This window comes from Plectropomus leopardus, chromosome 7 (assembly GCF_008729295.1).
Source record: "Plectropomus leopardus isolate mb chromosome 7, YSFRI_Pleo_2.0, whole genome shotgun sequence".
Classification (NCBI taxonomy): domain Eukaryota; kingdom Metazoa; phylum Chordata; class Actinopteri; order Perciformes; family Serranidae; genus Plectropomus; species Plectropomus leopardus.
In genome coordinates this window covers 22,341,143-22,362,579 of record NC_056469.1, presented here as the reverse complement: position 1 = coordinate 22,362,579, position 21,437 = coordinate 22,341,143, and the positions used below count along the sequence as shown (strand labels likewise).

General features: G+C 40.3%; 1 protein-coding gene across 4 annotated transcripts in view; it reads right to left on the bottom strand.

Annotated features, from left to right (window-relative positions):
- Positions 1 to 21,437, bottom strand: part of cadm4 (cell adhesion molecule 4) — a 191,956-nt gene that overhangs the window by 21,521 nt on the left and 148,998 nt on the right. For all 4 annotated transcript variants that reach the window (XM_042490207.1, XM_042490206.1, XM_042490211.1 and 1 more), the window contains exons 3-5: positions 11,783 to 12,070; positions 7,037 to 7,198; positions 5,149 to 5,239 (exon numbers count right to left, since the gene is read on the bottom strand). In XM_042490207.1, coding sequence (XP_042346141.1) covers positions 5,149 to 5,239; positions 7,037 to 7,198; positions 11,783 to 12,070 — 541 coding nt within the window. The remainder of the gene's footprint in view (positions 1 to 5,148; positions 5,240 to 7,036; positions 7,199 to 11,782; positions 12,071 to 21,437) is intronic.

Genomic DNA, 21,437 nt, shown 5'->3' with positions numbered 1-21,437 from the left:
ATATTGTAAATTTACATGTGGCATATTAGACATGCTCGGTTTGAATTCAATTATAGTTAAAGCATTTGGGATTGAATTGCCTTCATAATTCGTGGCGGACAGCATGTGGTCGTATTTAATTTTGATTGTCTGTTTCCTAATAATTTCCTTGAAAGCGGTTGATTGGAAGTTGCTGCTCATTTCTAAGGATGGTTCCTCGAAAGCAGCAAGATATCTGGTGGTAATTATAGGGAATATATTGAAGTTGGTGGAGATTAGTAGTACTTGGTAATTACTTGAAGTTTCCAAGAAAGTCCCCTGGAATTATGTGGGATAGTAATTATATAGAAAGAGGTCAACTTAGTGTTCATTTCAACAACACGTAATCAAGAGAGAAGGGGTAAGATCTCTTGTATGCAGCTGGCTATTTTAAGCTACTTAGGGGGGAGAAGCTCTCATCCATTTTTTTGGAACCTGCACTGAGGGTTGATAAAGCGCACATTTTCTCCTTACAGTGATGCCCTGCTTTCCTCTCACACATTTGGTAGTCATCCAGGAAAACCACTGTTTTCTGCTGCGGCCGGTGAAAAGCTCAACTGGAGCAGGTAGAGGTTACTCAAGGACGTTTCCACAACAGCTGCTAAGGAGGATAAGATTTTTTGTGTAAGGTGGATAGTCATTACTTGGAAAATAAACTGTGTATTATATAGTAAAGCTGTTTGTGTGATATTCGCAGATCGTATCTCTGATTCATCTCTTCTGGTCATTAATCAAATTTCAGGTAAACAACCTTTTGGTACCCACTAATGGTTGTATCTGTGTATTTCGACTGGGGGTGTCAAATCCACATACAGCCCAATTTGATCTAAAAATGCATAATAACCTATAAATAACAACACCTCCACATTTTCCCTTACTTTTGGTGTAAAGGTGTAAAGATAATGTACAGGTGATGAACAGCCTGAGATGTCTTGAGAAAATTAAGTGCAATTTAAACATGTCTTAGTTTTTCCACATTCACTCAGTCTACAACTCACTGTCATTACATGTGCATTTTTACAGTCATTTCCAGACCAAACTAAAGAGGAAGCTATTGAGAAATCAGATTATCTTCTGCTTTACAAATCGTTCACAAATCACGTTTTGGCAGACCATTATAGAATAAGGGTACCGCCAATATCGTTTTCATTAGAAGTCTGATACAGATTCTTTGGTACTGATTGATAATATTTTGCTTCATTATTAATTTAATAATTATCTTTAAGTATGACAACAATGAGCATTGGCGATTTTTTTTCAGGGAACTGTATTCTGGTCAGGGTGGAAAATCCTCTGAAGCAGCATTTTACCTAAAGTAGGTCACTCACTCATTAACTTAAAACCTGGCAACTTTTACGGACAAAATCCATCGAGCATGGCTGGGACATGTCATGTAGACAGAGTGGAGCAGGGCTTTTCACCTGCTACACACACACTGTCAATGTAGCGCGTAACTGCTGCCAGCTTCGCTGTGTGTGTATTGGGTTTTGCCAAGTGATAATACAGTTGGTTATGGAGGGTTTGAAAGTACATAGGCTATCTCAACTGGTACAGAATTAATTAACTGGAACATTTTCAAAAACTGGATGAATTCAATTGATTTCTTTTAACATGAATTGCAAAAACACTCACAAGGTTGCACCACTGTTTTGCAATAACTCTGATACAATTAAGTATTAACTTTTAGCCTTTTTTTAACAAGATTGTGCTTGTTTATTTTAAACAGTTTTATGTAGTTTTTACCTGTTGGAGGCCCACAGAACCGTACAAAGAGGACAAAAAATAGTGTCTGTGTTCAGTGTAATGGTCAAGGTCTGCCGGGGGCATGCCGTGGCTGATGTGTGGAGCCACGCCTGAGTCTGATATAGTTTGGCCATTAGCCTTCACACGGGCGTCAATGTTTGGTGTGTAAAGTCACTCAGTGGGCAGGATTGGACCCTTCAGAGACCTATGATAGACTGTATGACAATAATGGATGTATAGCCACCGTGATGTCACCCATTGGTTTGTGGACTCCTGTTCTGAAGAATCAATTTTGGCACTTTGGCCATCACTGTTTTTAAAGCTAAGAGTGTACCAAGATGAATATATTTGGAAAAATGTAATTGTGTGAATTGAAGAAAAAACACCCTTTGTACAGTTGTCATGAACAGGAAAATTGAGTTGAGTATTTTAACATGGGGGGCTACCACAACCACTGTGGTAGCCCCCCATGTTAAAATACTCAACTCAATTTTCCTGTTTATGACAACTGTACAAAGGGTGTTTTTAACATGGGGGGCTACCACAGTGGTTCCCAACTGGAGGGTCGCAGTTCAAAAGTCGGTCACAAATCCATTCTGAATGGAACACAAGTGAATTCCAAACACATCAAGTTTCTAAGAAAGACTCATTATTTTGAATTTCTGGCACAAGGCTTTTATGTTTAAGTAATGGTTCCTGCTACTATTTGGTTGCCCTGTTCTTGGTGTTATTTAGCCTATAAACATGCTGCTTCTTTGCACTGCTTTTATGTCACTGATCTTTAGGCAATAATATGCACTTTTTGGTTGCAGTGCTATTTATTTTGAAAGTTTAAGTAATTGTGCTTTTTTCTTGCAGTGTACATTTTATTTCATTTTGTTCTAAGCCAACGTGCTGTTTACATTTTGTGAAATAAAACTGAATATATGGAAATTTATCTTATGTGTGAACCTTGACCTGATGACTAAGGACAAACTCTCGACCCTGTGACTAGACTAATTGGGAACCACTGGTCTATGGGGATTGACTTGCTTTTGGAGCCAGCCTCAAGTGGCCATTAGAGGGACTGCACTTAGTTTGGACCCAAACTCTTTCGGTCTTCTGCAGTATGTTGAGTTTCTTTGTAAGTAATACTTTTGATTGTTTTTGGAAACAACTTGAAGAAAAAATGGAAACATTACCAGACATAACAAAAAAAACCTCATTATTTTACCTGAAAAAACCTACTATTAAAACTGCTCTCTGCAGCCTGTGGTCAAAGCAAAGAAGACATTTGGCTTTGACTTTTGCAATCATTCTAGGTTACTGAACTCAAGTTTATTCTACACTTATGCTTAGAAAAGGTGCTCTAGGTAAATGTGTGAACTGAACTGAATTGAAGCCAGCAAATATTTCACCCTCCAAACAGATTGCCAGAGTGAAAGTTGAGCCCTGTAGGCTTGTAGCTGTGTGTGTAGCTGCTACCTGCAGCTACCAGCTGTTTGTTGATGTTACAACTTGAATGTTATTCTCATAGCAGCTCAAAAAATTACCAAACATGAAAACCTGCTGTCCCATAAAATCAGTTTCTATGAAAATGTGGTGTTTGTAAGGGTTGACATTGAACTTGGCAACCTCCCGATGTTACCGTCTATCAAACGCTTATTGTGTATCCCTAAGCCGATTTGTCAGGAATCATTGTAGCTTTTCAAGCACAAAGACTTTGTTGAGACAAACCTTTTATAATTTCTGATTATTTTGTCAGGAATTTATTACAGAATGAGAGAAAACAAATCAACATACTGCTGTGACAGCTTTCACAAGGAGCATTTTGTGACAGCTGGTTAATGTACAGGTTTGATCTCTTGTTGAAGGTGAAGCTGATTGATGCTGATGATTGTAATTATTTTTAAAACTACAAAAAGCAATCACTGCACTTTACAACGTAAGCACCATTCACACACACACTCATGCAATACTGGCCAAGGCTACCATACAATGTGAGGCTACCACACTCATATGATAAACATTCACTCGCACTCACACACTAATGGCACAACCATCACGAGCAATTTTGGGCTCAGCATTTTGTCCAAGGACTTTTAGACATGCGTGCAAGGGCCAGAGATAGAGCGACCTTCTGAATGGTGATGCTTTTCCTTCTGAGCCACTGATGCCACAATATTATTAGATTTTATGAACAAGGTCAACCATTTTCATTATGTTATTTGTAGAACGAGGACATGGATCTTAGGCTTGAGCGATATCATGATGTTACAGCACACCAAGCTATTTAGAAATCTCGACTGTATGATTTTCAAAATAGTAAAAAAATACAGAAGCTTATTTTTCTATTAAACTCATAAGGAGATGCTGTATTGAGGATATATTGTATGTAGTGCACAAAACAAGCCACAAGAGCTCAGTTTCTCCTGGTGGAACGATAGACTGTCTATTGCCAAAAGTTGGACTACATGACAACCCCCCTAAAAGTGAAGCCAAGGCATCTTGATTACCCCCTGGTGGTTGGCTGCAGTTTATAATATAAACCCCACACCACAAACTCATGTTTGTGGACGGGGCATGGGCAAAACTAAAACACTCAATTTTTATCACTTTAGGCAGATTTTATCATGCCAATGGTTGTTCAAGTGTTCATTTTTCTGACATGTTTGTTTTAAACAAGTTATTTAATGCTATAAAAAAGATTTCATGACATGATTAACTGCTACATATGTATTATTTGTACAGTCGAGGTAAATGGAAATTTGTCTTTTTTTCATCTTTATATAAAGTCTACGTGTGATACAGGCAGCTAAGCTGACAAACATGGCAACTGCGAGTGGTGGGGATAATGTACAAGTCTGTAGACAACTGGCTAGCAACAGCAGAGAGAGACTACAGCGGAAAAAACTGCATAGTTTCACTTGATGAATTAAGGGATTATTTTAACCAAACTAGAGTAAGTGATTGTTGGAACAGTGGACTATCTAATGACACTAACTAAGGCAGTTTTAGTGAGTTTAATTTTGTTTCTGCCGAGTTTGAATAAAATGTGTTTTACGGTGAGTTAACAAGCTAGTAAGTAAAGCTAGTTTATTTGGCAAAAGAGAGAAACTTAAATCTAGAAGGTGCACGAAAATAGGCGTAAGACTATTAATGTTGTTGACATTTGCTTTTAATTTCTTAGACTGAAAAAGTGAAGAAAGTTTAGAGAATGTAGCAAACTTGGCGGTCAGTAGGGTTAGTTATTGCAAAACCATACATTTTATCCTTGTGAAATTTCAAGAAGTTATGAAGGTATGAAAAAACACATACCCAAGCCTAAAAAATAGCATTAAGGCCTACAGATCACACCAAAAAAAAAAATACACAATTTAGCAAACATACACACACACATAGACTTACAGAGGGTTCCCAGAGACGGAGCAGGTGAGGCTGAGCGAGTCGCCCTCTCGCAAAATACCAGTGGGGGGAACAATTCTCACTGTTGGTGCAACTGCGGGGAGACAGAAAGAGAGAAGGGGAGGGGGGATAAATGAGTATGCAAGTGAGAGAGAAAACAAGAAAGGCACAATAGAGAACAAAGTGGATCAAAGGGATCAAAACAGAACGACAATCAGAGAGGACAGGAAAAAAAATCAGGAATGAGAGAGAGAGTAGCGAGCGAGGGAACAAAAAGGAGGAACAAGGAAAAAGTGAGAAAGTGGTGTGAGGAAGGGTCTTTCACATCTGTTTCCACGGCAACCAGCTGACAACTCTACGGTTGAGACACCTGTTATCATAAGCAGCCCACTGCTCCGGCAGCTGCCGTACCGCACTTGCTTCAGTAACAGAGCGATGGGAAGCCAAATCCACGCTGACAGTTGGTCATTATTACCAGTTCTCGGGCTGGAGGAACCACCAGCTCGCAGATTGACTTAACTGTTGAATATTAATCATTCTGATCTATCAACAAACATTAGTGTACATGAGGCAAATTAACTGTACCCAAAGACTGATGCAGAAGTGTGCTGAATATGAATAATAGCACCAACGCTAAATATTTATATATGCCTGTGAAATGTTTAACCATTCGGAATGACTGATATATTGTGAGATAAGAATCCTATTGAACTGTCAGGAATACTAATAAGAGGAAAGAACAAATATAGTAACTGGATATTAGTTAACTTGTTGAATATTTTGGAGGAGAAAAAGAGCTTTATTGTAGTATTGGTGTATCAGCTAATGACATGAAATCTAGTGCCTTTCAGCTGATGTATGACTTTCTTCTTTGACTTTAAAGAAGGATTTGCAGACAACATATAACACATACATATCATAATTAAATAGTAATATCACTGAATTGAAAGGCAGTGTCAGTTTTGTTGTGATCACATTAAAAGACAAAAATGTCTAAACTAAAGCAGAAGAAGTAAACTTGACATGTTAGATCGGATTAGAAGCAAACACAATGGATTAACATTAATATATTACATGATGAATTTCACACTTTTCCAAGGATATAGATTATAGCTGTCTGACATTTTCAAGATTAATCCTACTGAAGCGTCCACAGATTTGTGAAAATATTATGAATTCATCTTAAAACATAAAACACGGTTCTATCTGAACTTGTCGCCCCGAGTGGATATTAGTCTTAAGCCAATTATAAATTTAAATCTCTCAGTGTTTTCTACTGTTTGCTTTGGCCTGCCTCCGATGGACATATGTGTAGAGATTTCAAAACTTGTATAAATAAGGCAGCAAAATGAATCAACCCCAGGACAGTACTGGAATAATTGCACATACTAATGTGACCCGGGTTTTCTCGGCTCATGTCGATCGGCTCCTTAAACCACAGGCCAGGACCCTAAACTGGCCTCAGGCCTATTTGCCAGCTCTTTGCACGACAAGATTCGTATGTATTAGGTTTTAATGAGAGCAGGTCTCATACAGGGCAGCTTACCACTCTGTTAAAATCCTGGACTGTGTTTAAATGAGCTTCATTCTAAAATGAGATATCCAGCATTTGAAGAATGAGGCTGCTACCCTGATGAAATTATTGCTGTCATTAAAGTAAAACACTATAATGAATAGTACTGAAGTAGCACACAAGTGACAGCAATACAGATGGAATAATCTATGTTTTTGAAAGATTTGGCAATGAACATTATGTTACTTCATTTGTTTCCAAGATGGATAGAAAGTGCTTTGATATCAAGTGCGCGCGTGCGCGCACACACACACACACACACACACACACACACACACACACACAGAAACACACAGAAACACACAGAAACACACTCACAATACACATCTAGGCGGTAGTGTCGAATCCTCTTCTGCCCGCCGAGTGCTGGGTGGAACGCCTCGCAGCTCAGCGCTGCCCCGTTGTCTTTCCTTTCTACCGGAATCCGGATGGTGCTGGACACGCTGAACGTCTTCCCGTTGTCCTGCTGGGATACCACACCTGGAGAGACAAAGACGGGATGAGATGATAGAGGGAAAGAAGACAGGTGGGGTGGCCAAGATACAAGTTAGCAGCCAAAACATGCCTGTTCTTCCCTTTTCCCTGCTGAGACATCACACCTGTGGGGGAGAGGGAGAGAGACAGGTGGGGGGGTTTAGAGGAGACCACAGAGGTGGATAGAAGGAGTGAGCAGACAGAAAGGAAGAAGTTAGTAACTGATGAATGAGCTTTCTACAGCATCAGGTACCTGTAGTGAAGAGGATGGGTGGTGGAGGCCAGAATAAGAGAAAGAAGAGAAAGCAATTTGCATCTATATTTCATTGCAATTATGAGCAGCAGAACTGTTTGTTTGCAGATGGCAAATCAACTGAATATTTTGTGTGTGGGAGAGAGAGGGATAAAAGAGACAATATGCATAACCGAATTGAGATTTTAACTAAGCCAGACATGGAGAGAGAGAGAGAGAGGGGTGTCAAAGGACCACGGCTGAGAGAAGAAAGTGAAACAGAGAGACAGAGAAAGAAAAAGAGGGCAGCAAAATGGACATGATTGATGGGGGGAGGAGGGGTGAGGAGAGCTGCGATGAGACAAGTCCAGACATGAAAGAGGACGATAAGGGTGCCAAGCCAGATGCTGAGGGGAGGAAAGATGCGAGAGAAGAGGAGGAGGAGAGACAGAAGAAGAGAGAACGGTGGGGTGACACGCTCACGTATTGGGAGTTTGTGCTTGTTGAGGCAGAATACAACAATATTACTTATATCGCGCTGAGTTTTCAATTATTGCCGGCGAGCAAATGAGAGAAGGCCCAATCGAAGCGTGAGAGAGGACGGCGGTGGGTGCAGATGAGCAGGAATGAGGCAGCGGTGGGTAAGATAGTGTCTTAATTAAAGAGTGCCTTCCCATATCTGCTGGGATCTGCCTCTAACCTTTAGTGCCACAGTTCATTTAACTCAGGGCCAACAGAGAGGGGAGGGCTGGGGAGGAGAGAGGAAACATGTGGGGAGAAATCCTGAAGAGAGGATGGGAACCAGAAGAGGTTGCTTTTCATTACGCTAGCTTATGCTTTCTCGCGTCCTGTCTCCTCCTGTGACCCAGGAATTATTCCCCCGCCGCCATGCTTAAGCTAGATCGTGACTCTAAATCTATAAAATTCTTGGGAGCCGCTTTAAAATATTCTTGTATTGCTGTGTTTATGTCATAACAACGCTATGGTTCAGGTATGGTTGGGGTTTACGGTTAGGAAAAGACAGGGATGTTGCACCAATTGCAGGGCCCTGTGCATACACAGTCTCTGTGGGCCCCTCCTCTCTGTTTTTCTAATGCACCTTCTGATTTTTTACTTTTTTTTTTAACAAAGTCAGTTTGCTTTTATTCTTTCTTTCTTTCTTTCTTTGAACCCCTATTTCCCTTTCTTGAGGAAAGACATGACTGTATTTGGTGAACCAGCAGCGTAAGCAGTCACTCTCTCAGCTCTAGCTGCATATAGAGATGAAGCCTTGTGCAGATGTGACCTAAGCCATTTTTCACCTTTAAATGGTAAATGGACCTGCACTTGTACAGCGCTTTTCTAGTCCTTTGACAACTCAAAGCGCTTTCACACTCTGAGTCACATTCACCCATTCACGCACACATTCGTTCACTGGTGGCCAAGGCTACTGTACAAGGTGCCACCTGCTACTCAGTTTTTAACCACTCATGCACATTCAAACACTGATGGAAAAGCCATCAGGAGCAATTTAGGGTTCAAGGATACTTCAACATGCTGACTGGAGGAGCCGGGGATCGACTTGATGACCTTCTGATTAGAGGACGACCTGCACCACCACCTGAGCCACAGGGGTGAATGGGGCCTTAAAGAGTGTCCACTGTATTTTATACAAAGTTTAGTCTTTCAATCCAAAGGTAAACTTTCCATTCCAGGATTTTTAAGGGCTCCCCTCCAGTTGGAGCTCTAGGTAATCAGTAGCTCCTTCTACCCTGGCTGTTCAAGGCGGGAGTATCACACCATTATGCTTTCTTGCCATTACAAAAGGTTCGATTGCAAAGTGGGGGCGCTTTAGGCCACCACAGGAGGAAGTGACTGCAGAAAATGGACATGACACACCGTGGGCATGAATGACGTCATGTTTTGACTATGTGTCATGTGTGTGACCCACTGCTGGGATTTTTAAAAGCAGCTTACAGGAGTTAGCAGCTTACTCAAAGAAGAAGAAAAGCGTCTGTAAAAGTCTGCAAATTGGGAAAACAATGAGATTCAGGAGCTCCTTATCCTCCGAGCAGACGACGAAATAAAGATATAAAAGAGAAAGTAAATGAATGTTATTGCCATGTGATGGCATTTTTTTGTTTAGAAAGCACTGCTGACATGTATGTTATATGTCACATAGAGGCCGACACTGTTGTGTTAAATGTCACACTTGCCACATGCCTCTTTTGGTTCCATGAGGCTATTTGTGTAACGATGCAAAGTTATCATAAAGAAGGGACTTAGCACTGGCCCTGTAGCGCAATCTCTGTATAAAAAGGGTTAGTCACACTTCGATGCCCCTGGGGAAAAAAATAATAGTTTGAGTTAAAATGAAGACTTGAAACATATAACATGAAATCTTGCGGGAGTTTTCCGGGGTTACCATCTCGACACCGCGTCCTCCATCATGGAGGATCTTCCAATCCCTTAAATGCACCTTGAGGAGCGATGAGGCTTCTGGAGGAGCTTAGAGCGATTAAACACTATCCTACATGTCTCTTTCTTGCATCTCTCTCACATCCTTGCTGGGAGGAACAAAGACGCAAAGGAGAGATGTGAGTGAGCGAAGCAAAGGGAAATATTAAGATGATGGAGAGGAGAGGCAAGGAGAGGAGAGGAGAGGAGAGGCGAGGAGAGGAGAGGAGAGGAGAAGAGACGCAAAGGGGTGCCAGAGAACAGTCTGAAAAAGAATTGTGCAGACGTAGCTCTGGTGATAGTGCCACATTAGCAGAAGTAGAGGACAGAGGAGAGGAGAGGAGAGGAGCTTTAGTAAAACAGATGAGGCAAGAGAAACAAAAGTGCGTCCCCTCTCTGTCTCTCTGACTATTAAAGCCCTTTGCAACCAATAACCAAGCTGAGGAGCATCCTGTATTTGTCACCAGTGAAATATAAAGAAAAAAAGGGAGATTAGATGAAAAGAAAGGGAAGGAGCAGAGGGGAAGGACAGAGAGGGGAGAGACAGAATGACGGTGACAGGCGAGTTCCGACAGAGAAAAAGGGAAGAGACTGGATGAAAGAGACGTTGAGTGTCAGACAAAAATAGAAAGTAAAAGAGACGACGGCTGACATGAAGTTTTAAAGGGCAAAACATTGCTCAATGCATGTCCCCTAAAACTGTTGACACCAGATTATCTCACACTATTTCATCTGGTGTCCGTGTACGTTATTTGATGGTGGCAAGTGAGATTTAATGATTATGCAACACACTTGACAGCGATTTGTACTTTTAAACAACGTTGTCTGTATTTATTAAAATCTGAGATTAACTGAATAAAGAAATATAGCCATGAGCCTGAGACGCTTTGCATAAATTAGTCTCTAAAGTTTTGTCTGCTCAGTCAACTGTGTAAGGTTTTTGAGGAATTCAAATCAAAACAGAGAATTATACACAAATGCTGATTTTAATGGCGCAAAGGAAAGTGATTTCTCCGGGGTTAAATAGACTGAAGGCAAGGAGAAGATCAGTCTCAGATGTATTATTGAGTGAAGTGCCCCTTTAACTGAGAGAAGTCAAGGAAGACACGAGTTAGAAAGATGGATAGATCAAGGTAATGTGCTGACGGATGGCTGGTAGATTTATCAGAAGCAAAGAAGTAGGGAGAGTTAGATGATGGTGAATTAAAAAGTGTTTCTTTGTGAACGTGTGAAAAAGAGGTGGAATGAAAAGAGAAGAAAATCTGGAGTGTAGCATCTGTGCTTTCATGTAATGGTTTACTTGTCAGATTATGTGCAAATATAACACATTTGAAATAGAATTTTGGAGCATGTGCATGGGGAGAGATATAAAGAGGGGGGAGATGTGTATCTGTTTTGATGGGAAGAGAATTTGATTAGTGTACACATTAAAAAGACAGAAAAGCACAGAAATCTTTCTAATTCTGGCTGTTGATGTCTGTCTCCTCAACACATAGATCAACACACACGTAGATATATGAACTTTTGACTCTTCCTCGAAGGAATGGAGACAGAAAAGTTTGCAGTGTTTGATCATTTGAAACTAGATCGTCGCCTATAAATATTGCAAAGAACACTGATCAAAATCATGGAAACAGGAGGAGAAAAGAGATTTTGACAACCCCATAGCCAAAAACGTAATTTTCTCCATCCATTAATCCATCCATCCATCTTCACCTGCTCCCATCAACCAATCCATCTGCCATTACCTCTGTCATCCCATCAATCACACATCCATTCAGCCGTCTTCCATTCAGCACTCATTTTGTGATATTATCCACCCATTTCACTTCACCTGCCCTAAAATCCCTCATTAGTTTCCTCATTTATCTCTCATAATCATCCAACCATCCATTAGTCCTTTGTCAGTCACATCCAGGTACCTGGTATCTCCCGGCCATTACGCATCCAGCGCAGGGCGGCAGCTGGCTTGCTACGCGGCGACATACAGGTGAGCTCCACTTCGCCGCCCTCTACTGCCTCCTGCTTCACCTCCACCGTGGGCGTCTCCGGGAGCACTAAGACGGAGAGAGTTGCCACCTGGTGGTGCGTGGCGTCAGTGTAGAGCTGGCAGAAGTAGCCGCCCTCGTCCGACACGCTGACGTTGGTCAACGTGATGCGCACCAGCCGTGGCGTGAAGAGCACCATCTGGAAACGGTCGTCCTTCAGGGCTGGAGGTGGATACGGATGATGGGGAGAGTAGAGGAAGTGAAGGATGGAGGTGGAGGGCGGAAGTGAGACAGCATGGGACGGGGTTGAAGAGGGAAAAGAGAGGAGGTGTGAGGAAGAGAGGGTGGGAGGTAAGTGACAGGAAGAGATGCAAGAACAAAGAGAGGGTAGGTGAGTACATCAGTCATTGGGAGAAAAAACACAATCCGTCTGTGAAGTTAGACAAAATAATTGCTTCTGTATTCATGTATATAAAGGGTAAAAACAGAGGGAAAATAACAACAAACAAGATTTTACTCTGGGTCAGTGTAATTGATTCATAATTTTCTTATGCTTCAGGGACAGACAGAGTATTAAAAATTACTGCTGAGTGTCATGACAAATTTTTAGCGGGAGGCTTTCTCTTGTTTTATTTCGAGTTTATTTTCAAATGAGAAGCACCTCAGGAAGTGAGTTTGTACCTCACATACAAATTTACTGATTACAGTTGAGCAGACTGCAGGTTCTCCACAGAGTGGAGTTGTTTGGTCATTGACAGACCAGCTCTACTTGTGCAGAACTAGTTAAGAGAATCAGAGTGAAATGGCGTTTTGTTTTACTAAGCCTATAATATTTAGTGCGATATTGTTTTCATGTTAGCCGCTTTTGTTTTCTGGAAGGCTGGTATTTCGCCCTAACCAATCAATAGTAAGTGATGTGTCTGTCCTTCTGAAGCAGATAGACTAGAGATGCTAGTGACGAGCAAAGTCACTTGTAGATTAAATCCGGTGGGTTACCAAGGTAAGAGTGTGAGGATGATTGATTTTATCTTATTTTCAGCTAAATAGATAGAGCTAGCTAAACCTGCCATGTCCAGCAAATTGTATTTGTTTTGATGGATAAACACACGATTACAGGTAAATTTAAAAAAAATACATGTAATTGACAAATACTTTCCGTCTGTTTTCCCTCCGTTTTGTGATGGATAAACATAGCTGCTAAGGGCCCTGATAAAGACATTATAATGCTTGGTTTGTGGCTTGTGTTTGTCTGTCAAAAGGTAAGCTACACAAATCTATTTTAATGCTAAATTCAGCATTAAAATGTGAATTCATTATATTCACTGAAATTAGTTTGGAAAGACAGTGAAGTACAATGTAAAGTCACGTATGTGGAGTTTTTCATGCCATTAGTCAGTGACAGTCTAAAGTAAATTTATCATTTCTTCACAACAGAAACTTTAGCAATATCTGAAAAAAATATTAGTTGCATTTCCCTTTTATTCTCAGTGCATGGCTGCTTCCCCAACGCCCATTTATCTTATTTTATGTTTTCTTGTAGTGCCTTGTCTGCACTTACTCTTCATGCAGCATCGCCTACATTTGCTGTTATTTTTTTTGCAAGTTGTTTGAAAGAACATTGTAAAATAAGCTTTATTTCTTTTTATCCTATTAATCCAATCCAAATGTATTTATGAACATTTAAAAACAACAGAGGTGACCAAGTGCTGTACATCAATAAATTAATCCTATTAATAATCAGCTAATCGAATTAATAATCAACAAGAGTAGTTTAGTTGCAGTTATCAATGCAGTGGGAAGCAGGGGAAGGCATGTGTACTAGCAGGGCCTGCACATTCATAGGCTAGCTCAGAAAGTGGGGAGCTCGCCTTGGAGAGTGATAAAAGACAGATCCTGTTGGTCTCTCATTTAACCCCGCTGTCTTGTGACTAAATCTGTTGCCAGCTTTGACACAAAGGCTCCTGCACCAGGTCAGCAGTCTTACTCACCATACTAATTTGCTTGGTTCTTCGTCCAACCAGGAAACAACGGTCATTGACCATGAGAACACTAGACCTATTCCCAAGAAAAATCATCCATGCGGCCAGGCTAGTGCAAACCCGCACCACCTACAGGGGAGTCATATCAGTTCATACAAGTGGATGTACTGTAGGTACGCTGATGTTGCCTTTTGCTGGCCAAGAAAGTGACAGTTGCTGCAATTGCTTGCACTTTTCTTGTCGATAAGAGCACAGGTTTGATTGGAACTACAGTGGCAGAGCTGCAGGGCTGTAAGTATTGCTCTGCAGTTGAATGACACTGGCCTGGTTGCGGGCACTTTGCATCAATAACCCTTTGTATCCATGTTAATTATTGTCTACATATTTACAATGTAAATGTTTTTCTGTTTGTCTTTGTAAATACCGAACATTTACCTTTTTTGCAAGGAGTAATTGACGAGCAAACCAGGCACAAGAAAAGCAAAGCTGCTTTAATTGAGTGTTATGACATTTACAGCTTTTGGAATCAGTCATTTCTTAGCCTCAAGATAGTTTGCTCTGCATTAGCAAACAGTTGGTTGTATCTCCCACAGTCTGGAACGGGAGCGCCGTTTTCACCACCCTCTAATTTGTGATGTCACTTGGATGGACAGCACTGCTGAGAAAAAAACTGCTAAACATGGGAGGAATAGTGGCTGTGACAGAACCTCGGACGATTTTCTGGAATTGATAGCGCAGCTAAATCTAAAGCTCAGTTTGATATAAAAAGTTCAGAGAGAGTTTGCAAAGTCAGTCTCGATGGAGCAGCTCCAGGCTGTGCATTGATACAACATAACAGATGTCTTGGTTCTCTCATTTCCAGCTTTGAGGGAGCGTGTTGTTCATTTTCCCGAGCAATGATTGGACCATCCTAAACTAGAATGTATTCATTCATTCTCTTTGTAAGTGCTTTGCTTTATTCCTCTGTAAGCCCATTTCTAATTAGTGTCTGGAATTTTTATTGTTGATCTTATTAGGTTTTAATCATTATTGTTTTACTCGCTGTGAAGCACTTGGTAAGTCTTTTGAAAACTGCTATGCAAATAAAGCTCATTGCACAAGCAAAATTATTTTAGGAAAGCTATTAAACTGAGTAGTGCTGCCCTTTGAGTCAGTGTGAGATGGGCTAAATACTACAATTCTACACAATGTAAACACTGTAATCCAGACTATGAAAATTAATCGAAGATTGGAAACAAAGAGTAAAAACATATCAGCTTTCTAAATTCTACAGCCAATCATGGACCTCAGACAGATTCTCACTAACCCCACAATGCACAAAGGAGAAAGAAAAGAAAGCAAAGCGAGGATGAGAACACATGCGACAATTTTTCTTTTGTTACTCAAAGAAAGAGTAAAAATCAATGGCAAGAAAAATGCTGATAACAAATAAGGCTAATAACAGCCTGCGGGTGACAGTGGCTCGATGTCCATAGATTCTCATCGAAGACTCACTTTGCATCGACTTGACTGTGAAACCTCCCCATCTCTATTTTATTCCATGCCGTCTTTAATCCTTTGTGTGGTTCACGCAGGGAACAGCACTCACTTGATGTAACAACCAGCCATCTCTCAGCATAATTCATCACAACACAGACACTACAGTATAGATGTTGGCTTTGTGTGTTGGCGTGTATGCCAGAGAGAGTAGAGGAGGAGGACAGAATGAGAGAAATAGTCTCATATAGCTACATAATGCGGCAGGCGGGGAAAAAAAAAAATATAGATAGAGACAGAAATCCACATGGGAGCGAGAGAGCGGCCTGGAGCGATGGAGTCAGTCCACTCTTCCTGGAAGTACACCACACTAATCTCTCCACCCCGCCCCCAAAATTCCTCCTCCACCGGATGGCAGCGAAAGCATTGTCAGAGAGCTATTCCCCACAGATAGGTAAATCTTTTTTTCCCTCTCTGCACTAAATGGCAACTAAATGTCAGACTTCTGTTCAAGTCCAAGTTCACCTTTATTGTCCTATCTCATTTGCATGCTGAGGAGAGCTTGGCAATAGTGGGAGAAAGAGAGATATGGACCGCTGAGGAGAAAGGGTCCATTTGGTTAGTTCCACCGCTCTATTATAGCTATCAGTCCCCACAATCTCATAAAACACACCCCTGGCTGGTTGCTCACTTGCAAAACAGACAGCCTAATTCACAGCACTTACAGCAGCACCTCTATTTGGGCAGTTAGCGTGGAATGGCTCAGCACAGAAAGGCCTCAGTTTGTTAGCCTGATATCTGGGCGCCAGATGGGCAATAGGCAGAAATGGAAGAGCCCTACAGCGAGTGATGGTGCAAACGTGGAGGCAGAGAGAGCCAGAGTGAGATGTAATTTACGCTCCCACAAAATGTCCCCCAACGAGGCTTTTCAGAGCTTACGGGAGCCAAATTAGTTACGGGAAGCCATCTATACTTTATACCATGCCTAACCTTTGGATCATTTCCCAGTGATGCTCTCTCTACATAGCGCCGCTCCTTTTCCTTATTCTGTCTGTTGCTGTGTCGTTCCTAACCCGTTGTCACATTCTCCCCCACTCTTTCCTTTTTTCTTCCTCATTTTCTCTTTCATTCTCGCTTTCACACCTCGTCTTCCTCCTAGCTCTGATTAGACTTCATCGTGCTTCCAAAAGGGTGCAAGTCCGTGTCTCGTGGGGGAGCACATGGGGCGGCTCTGTTTAAATACTTAATGGAACTTACCAGCAGTGCTGATCTGATAAAATTGGGGGGAAAGTTGAAAGTAAGGTTTCCAAATGCAGCGACCTTAAGTACCCAATTAAGGCCGCTCCGTGATCGAGGAGACTAACAAGTGAGGAAAAGGTGTGTAGAACAAAAGTGTTTGAACACTGTACGAGTCTTGTCTTCAGTGTTTTTAGTCTGATCTCGGCGCACTGTGCAGAAAATCTTCAGTGACTGCTACTTTGACGCAGACTGTTCCCGAGGGGAGAGTGGGAGTTTTGATTGTCGAATCAATGTAATTACAAGAGCTGGAAGTTGTAATGATTAGAAATGTGAAAATGTGCTCAAGTGGAAATTTTCACACACGTACAAAAATATCATGGCATATGTTTGAAAATATCCATTTCTAGAAATGCCTTTTAATTGGAGGACTTTTTCATTCATTCTCTGTGGTTAGAACAAAAGTTCGAGCGTGCTCTAGCAGTTCTTAGTAGTTTATCTTAAATAGTCATGTGAATGTGTTGCCCCCTCTTCATCATGTGGAGGTTTAACTGAAGCTCTGGATCTGTCAGCTTTCTTTAACCCTTTGAAACCTGAGCAAACTGGCGTGATATCTGTCAAAAACATGGGAAGAAAGTAATGAGCATTGAAGGAAGAAGTGACCATAAAATTAGCAAGAAATTTTGTAAAAAGTACAAGAAAATCGCCTGAAAATTATTGTAAAAAGCTAAGTAAACAAAAAAAGAAAAAGGTAAATGACCTGGAAAAAGTGTTAGAATTGTGTAACATAGTTTTTCAAATATGTAATTGAGATGTTTATGAATATAGCTTTTTTATTTTATTCCAGGACATTTTGCTGTAGCTTTTTCAAAAATAATTTTCTAAATCTTCTAATTTCTTGCAATTTGCGGAACATTTCTTAACAAGTTGGTCACTGCCATTTTCCCCATGTTTTTGAAACAAATCCCACCCATTTGCTCAGAGTTCAAAAGTTTAAATTCTTGTGAAAAGCATCTGAAAGCAGCACAAGAAAAGTGATGTTGCTCCAAGTTTCAAAGGGTTAACCACATTACTGCCACTGTCTATGACTGTCTACCTCACAGCACTGTACTTTATTTGTAATTTTATATGCTGGAAAGATAATGAATATGCATCTGTGTTTAAGAGATACTTTACCAATTTTCAAGCAGCTTTGCATCACAACAATGTTGATGGTATGTGTAAATGAAATGTGGTAAACTTCCCTCCATCTAACCAGTACCCAGATCTCCCTGCTCGTCTCTCAGCTCAAAGCAGATTTTCACTGGCTCAAGGGATGTTGCCAGGACTACAGATTGTGCCCCCGCATTTTTGTATGCCCGCCACCATGGACCCAAAGAGTACAGAAGCAGATCGAGATAGACTGCTGTCTCAGAACAAACTGATTAAACTTTAAAACTTGGTCGTGCTGATCAAATATAATCCACGATTAAGGTTACTGTATTGCCTATTTGTCACCAAATATGTCTTCAGAATCTATATTTTAGTGAGCTGTTTGGCTGTAATATGAGAATTAGGAAGTAGGTACAATACTGTTTCCTGTGTTGTAAAAACAGAGGCTGAAAAAACTGAGATCAGATTAAGCTTCTGTTCCTGCATTGCCTATTTCTCACCTAAAATATTTTTGGTACATATTTTACCTTACCAAAAAAACCCAAAATAAAATGGAGAAGCCCTCTGCACAGCTGTGCCTCTCTCCTGGGTGCCAGCCAGTGCAGGGTAACAATGAATCAAAGAAATTTAAGTTCCAGTGCACACCAGGATGCTGTTGACATTTATTTATGAACAGTTCTTGTTAAAAAAAAAAAAAAGTAAAATTTTACTGATTCTATAATGGTTTTTTTGGTATTGTACTAGTGCTACATTCTTTTCAATATATTTTTTCTACATTTTCTATTAGTTTTGGATATATTTATTATAATAGTATTCCTAAATTATGTACTTAATATTTATGGTATCCTTATGAAATGTTGTTTGCTGTATCTCTCCATTACCTGTATCTTTTTATTCTATAAAGTGTATATTTATGTTGAAATTAACTCTATATTACAGCTAATATTACCTTTAATGCTGAATCACACTTGTCTTATCGTCTGCTAATGAGCATGTGTGAGGATTTGAATGGAAAAATTGATGATGGTTAAACATAAAGCAAATCTAAAGAAGTGATATGCGAAACATGTAGTTTGCTCCATCTTTTGTTTTTAATGTGAACTGTTAATAAACAAGCGTCAGCTTGAGCATCCTGGTGTGCACTGGAACTTTAATTTCTTTCATATTTTACCTGACTATTCAGTTCAGGACACTTGTTACCTGCCAGGCGCTATATTCTTTCCTACATCAAAACGGCCAAGCTCTCATTACTTTACCCAACACCAGGAATGCTTATTTGTCCTGTAAGGCACAGTGCATTCTGGTATTTGTAGGTTTTCTATCTTTTGTGCAATAGCAAATGCCATAGCCCTTTTTCTTTTGTTTTCTCTGGTCATAAAGCACCAATTTCAAGTATTTGTGCCTCGCTACTGCATAGACAGCGAAGTTTTATGAAAAGATGATCTTTCCAGCAGTGGAATGCATTCTTTAAGGCTGTGTGAGACTGGCACTAGCTTGGTCCTTGCATCTGAGGCGTTCTTTATTTATCACAAGCTCAAAGCCATGAGACAAATACAAACATCGTAATATTTGGAACAAAATTTCTGGCCGTCTGATGCTGTTGTCAGTTCATCTCAATTAAAGCCAATTAGATTGAATAAAAATATGGCCTGAGTAACAGTAGCAGATTGAGATTAAAATAATAATGTGTAACCGTATTTTATAAGCTACTTTGGAAGTCAGCAACATTCAGCAGCTTGAGTGAAGTTAGCTCAGCAAACAGACTCTCTGAGAGTCTAAATCATGCTGGGAAAATTAGCACCTGTCACACAATTGCAACAGCAGAACAATCCTTTCTGGGATTGTAACTAATCAAAACTATTTTTGGAGCAGTGTGTCAGAGAGAAAGAGAGGGCTGACCAGTCAGTGAACCGAGAGGATCAGATCTTAGGATGAAGATAGAAAAGACACCGTTAAGGTGTTTGCGCAATGTCGACCTCCTCAGCTTAAAGGTGAGCGAGGGCTCCTTTACCAGGATTTGGGGTGTCAGATTGACTCCTTTGTCAACCTGTTTCAGCCCATGTCTTTGTTTAACCACTTAAGCTGTGTTTTGATGTGATTTGGGAAAAAACTAACTGTAGCATACAATACAATCTAAGCTCAAAATCCTGCATCTGTGTGAAGGTTTGAGCTGTTCTTCAGTCAATTAGTAGTTTACTTAAAGCAGATTTATTAGGTGAGTTTTGGCCCAACTTGTCACATGCTGCAGCTCTTGCATTGGTCAGTGGTGTTAACATGATGTCAACAAGCTACATACATTGTTTTTTGCATACTTGTTTGTAAATATAGAGGCAATTCTGCAAAGCCAGTAACTGGTATTACAGTTTGGTGCAATGTGTAAGTACTTTTTTGTATTGAATAGGTTGTTGGGCTGATGTGGTTTCTTAAAGCTAAAATTGGTTATTGTGAAAATAACTTTTTTTATCATATTTGCTGAAACTGTCACTACATCCACAAAGTGTTATATGAGACAGTTAGTCTGTGGAAAAAAACTCCAAGGAAAACAGCTAATCAGAAGAAAGGAGTCTCTCACACATCTGCCAATGATGTCAACCACTGCTCGCAAACTGCATTCAAAATGTCAAACTGGGCAGCGCTGATCAAATATGAATCAAGATTCTGGTACTGTATTGCCTGTTTCTTGTCTATAGTGTTTTCAGTAGCATCTTTTTTTGTGTGCTGTGTTGCTGTTAACAGTGAAAGTGACATGGCTGTTATGTTAGAAACAAATGACACACCAAGCACCACCCACCGTGCACCGTCCAGAGCGAAAATTCTCATTTTACAGCTAAACAGTGCACCAAAATATGTTTCTGAAAACATCTGAGGTAGAAATATGCAGTAACAGAATCTTATTTCATTTTTGATCAGCTCTGCCAAGTTTGACAGTCTGACCATAGTTCTGGGCGATTGACATGACTGACAGCTGTGCTAGAGACTCCTTGGCTCTGAGTGTTTTTACTCTTGTGCAGTAAGACTATTAATAGCAATTCGAGAAGGCAAAAAAAAACTGATCATCTGTCTCAAGTACTGCTGTGAGGATATTGTGACAGCAAATGTTTTTTTTTATTTCAACTAAAAGTTACTAACAGTATCTTTAATCTTGAATCTAAAACTTTTTGAATACCTACAATTTCACCCCCTTGCCTTTAACTCGAAACAGTTACAAACCAACAGTTTTACACAGCCTTAAGCCCAAGCCAACGTATTAAGTTTATCACATAGATTAAGTAGAATATAAATAACTATTGCTGCACCAAATCATAATGCAAAACTTTGCTCCAATTAAGCTGCCCACACGTATTTCAAAGGCAATGTTTAATATCCTTGAACATTGTTCTTTTGCTCAAAGGTTCCCTAGCAGCACTAGAAGAAAATCTGGCTAAGGTGGCAGCTTTTGCCCTTAATTAGTTAGGAAAAAAACAAGTAGTGTTTGCCTACCCCAAGGCCCTCTATGAAATCTGCCTTCATTATAATATTGGTTACAATGATAATTTGCCATAAAGCTGCCTTTAAAAAAAACATGTGATTGCCAAGGCCATGCTCTAATGAGGATCTGTAATAAGTTCTGATCTCATCACAGGGGTTAAAAGTGGATTATGCAGAGAGCTTTGAACTATGCTTTTAAAACAGTTAAAGCAGTCACACTGTTAGGGCTGAGAGGAAAACCATCATCCAAATTAACTCTGGGGTTATCTGACTTTTTA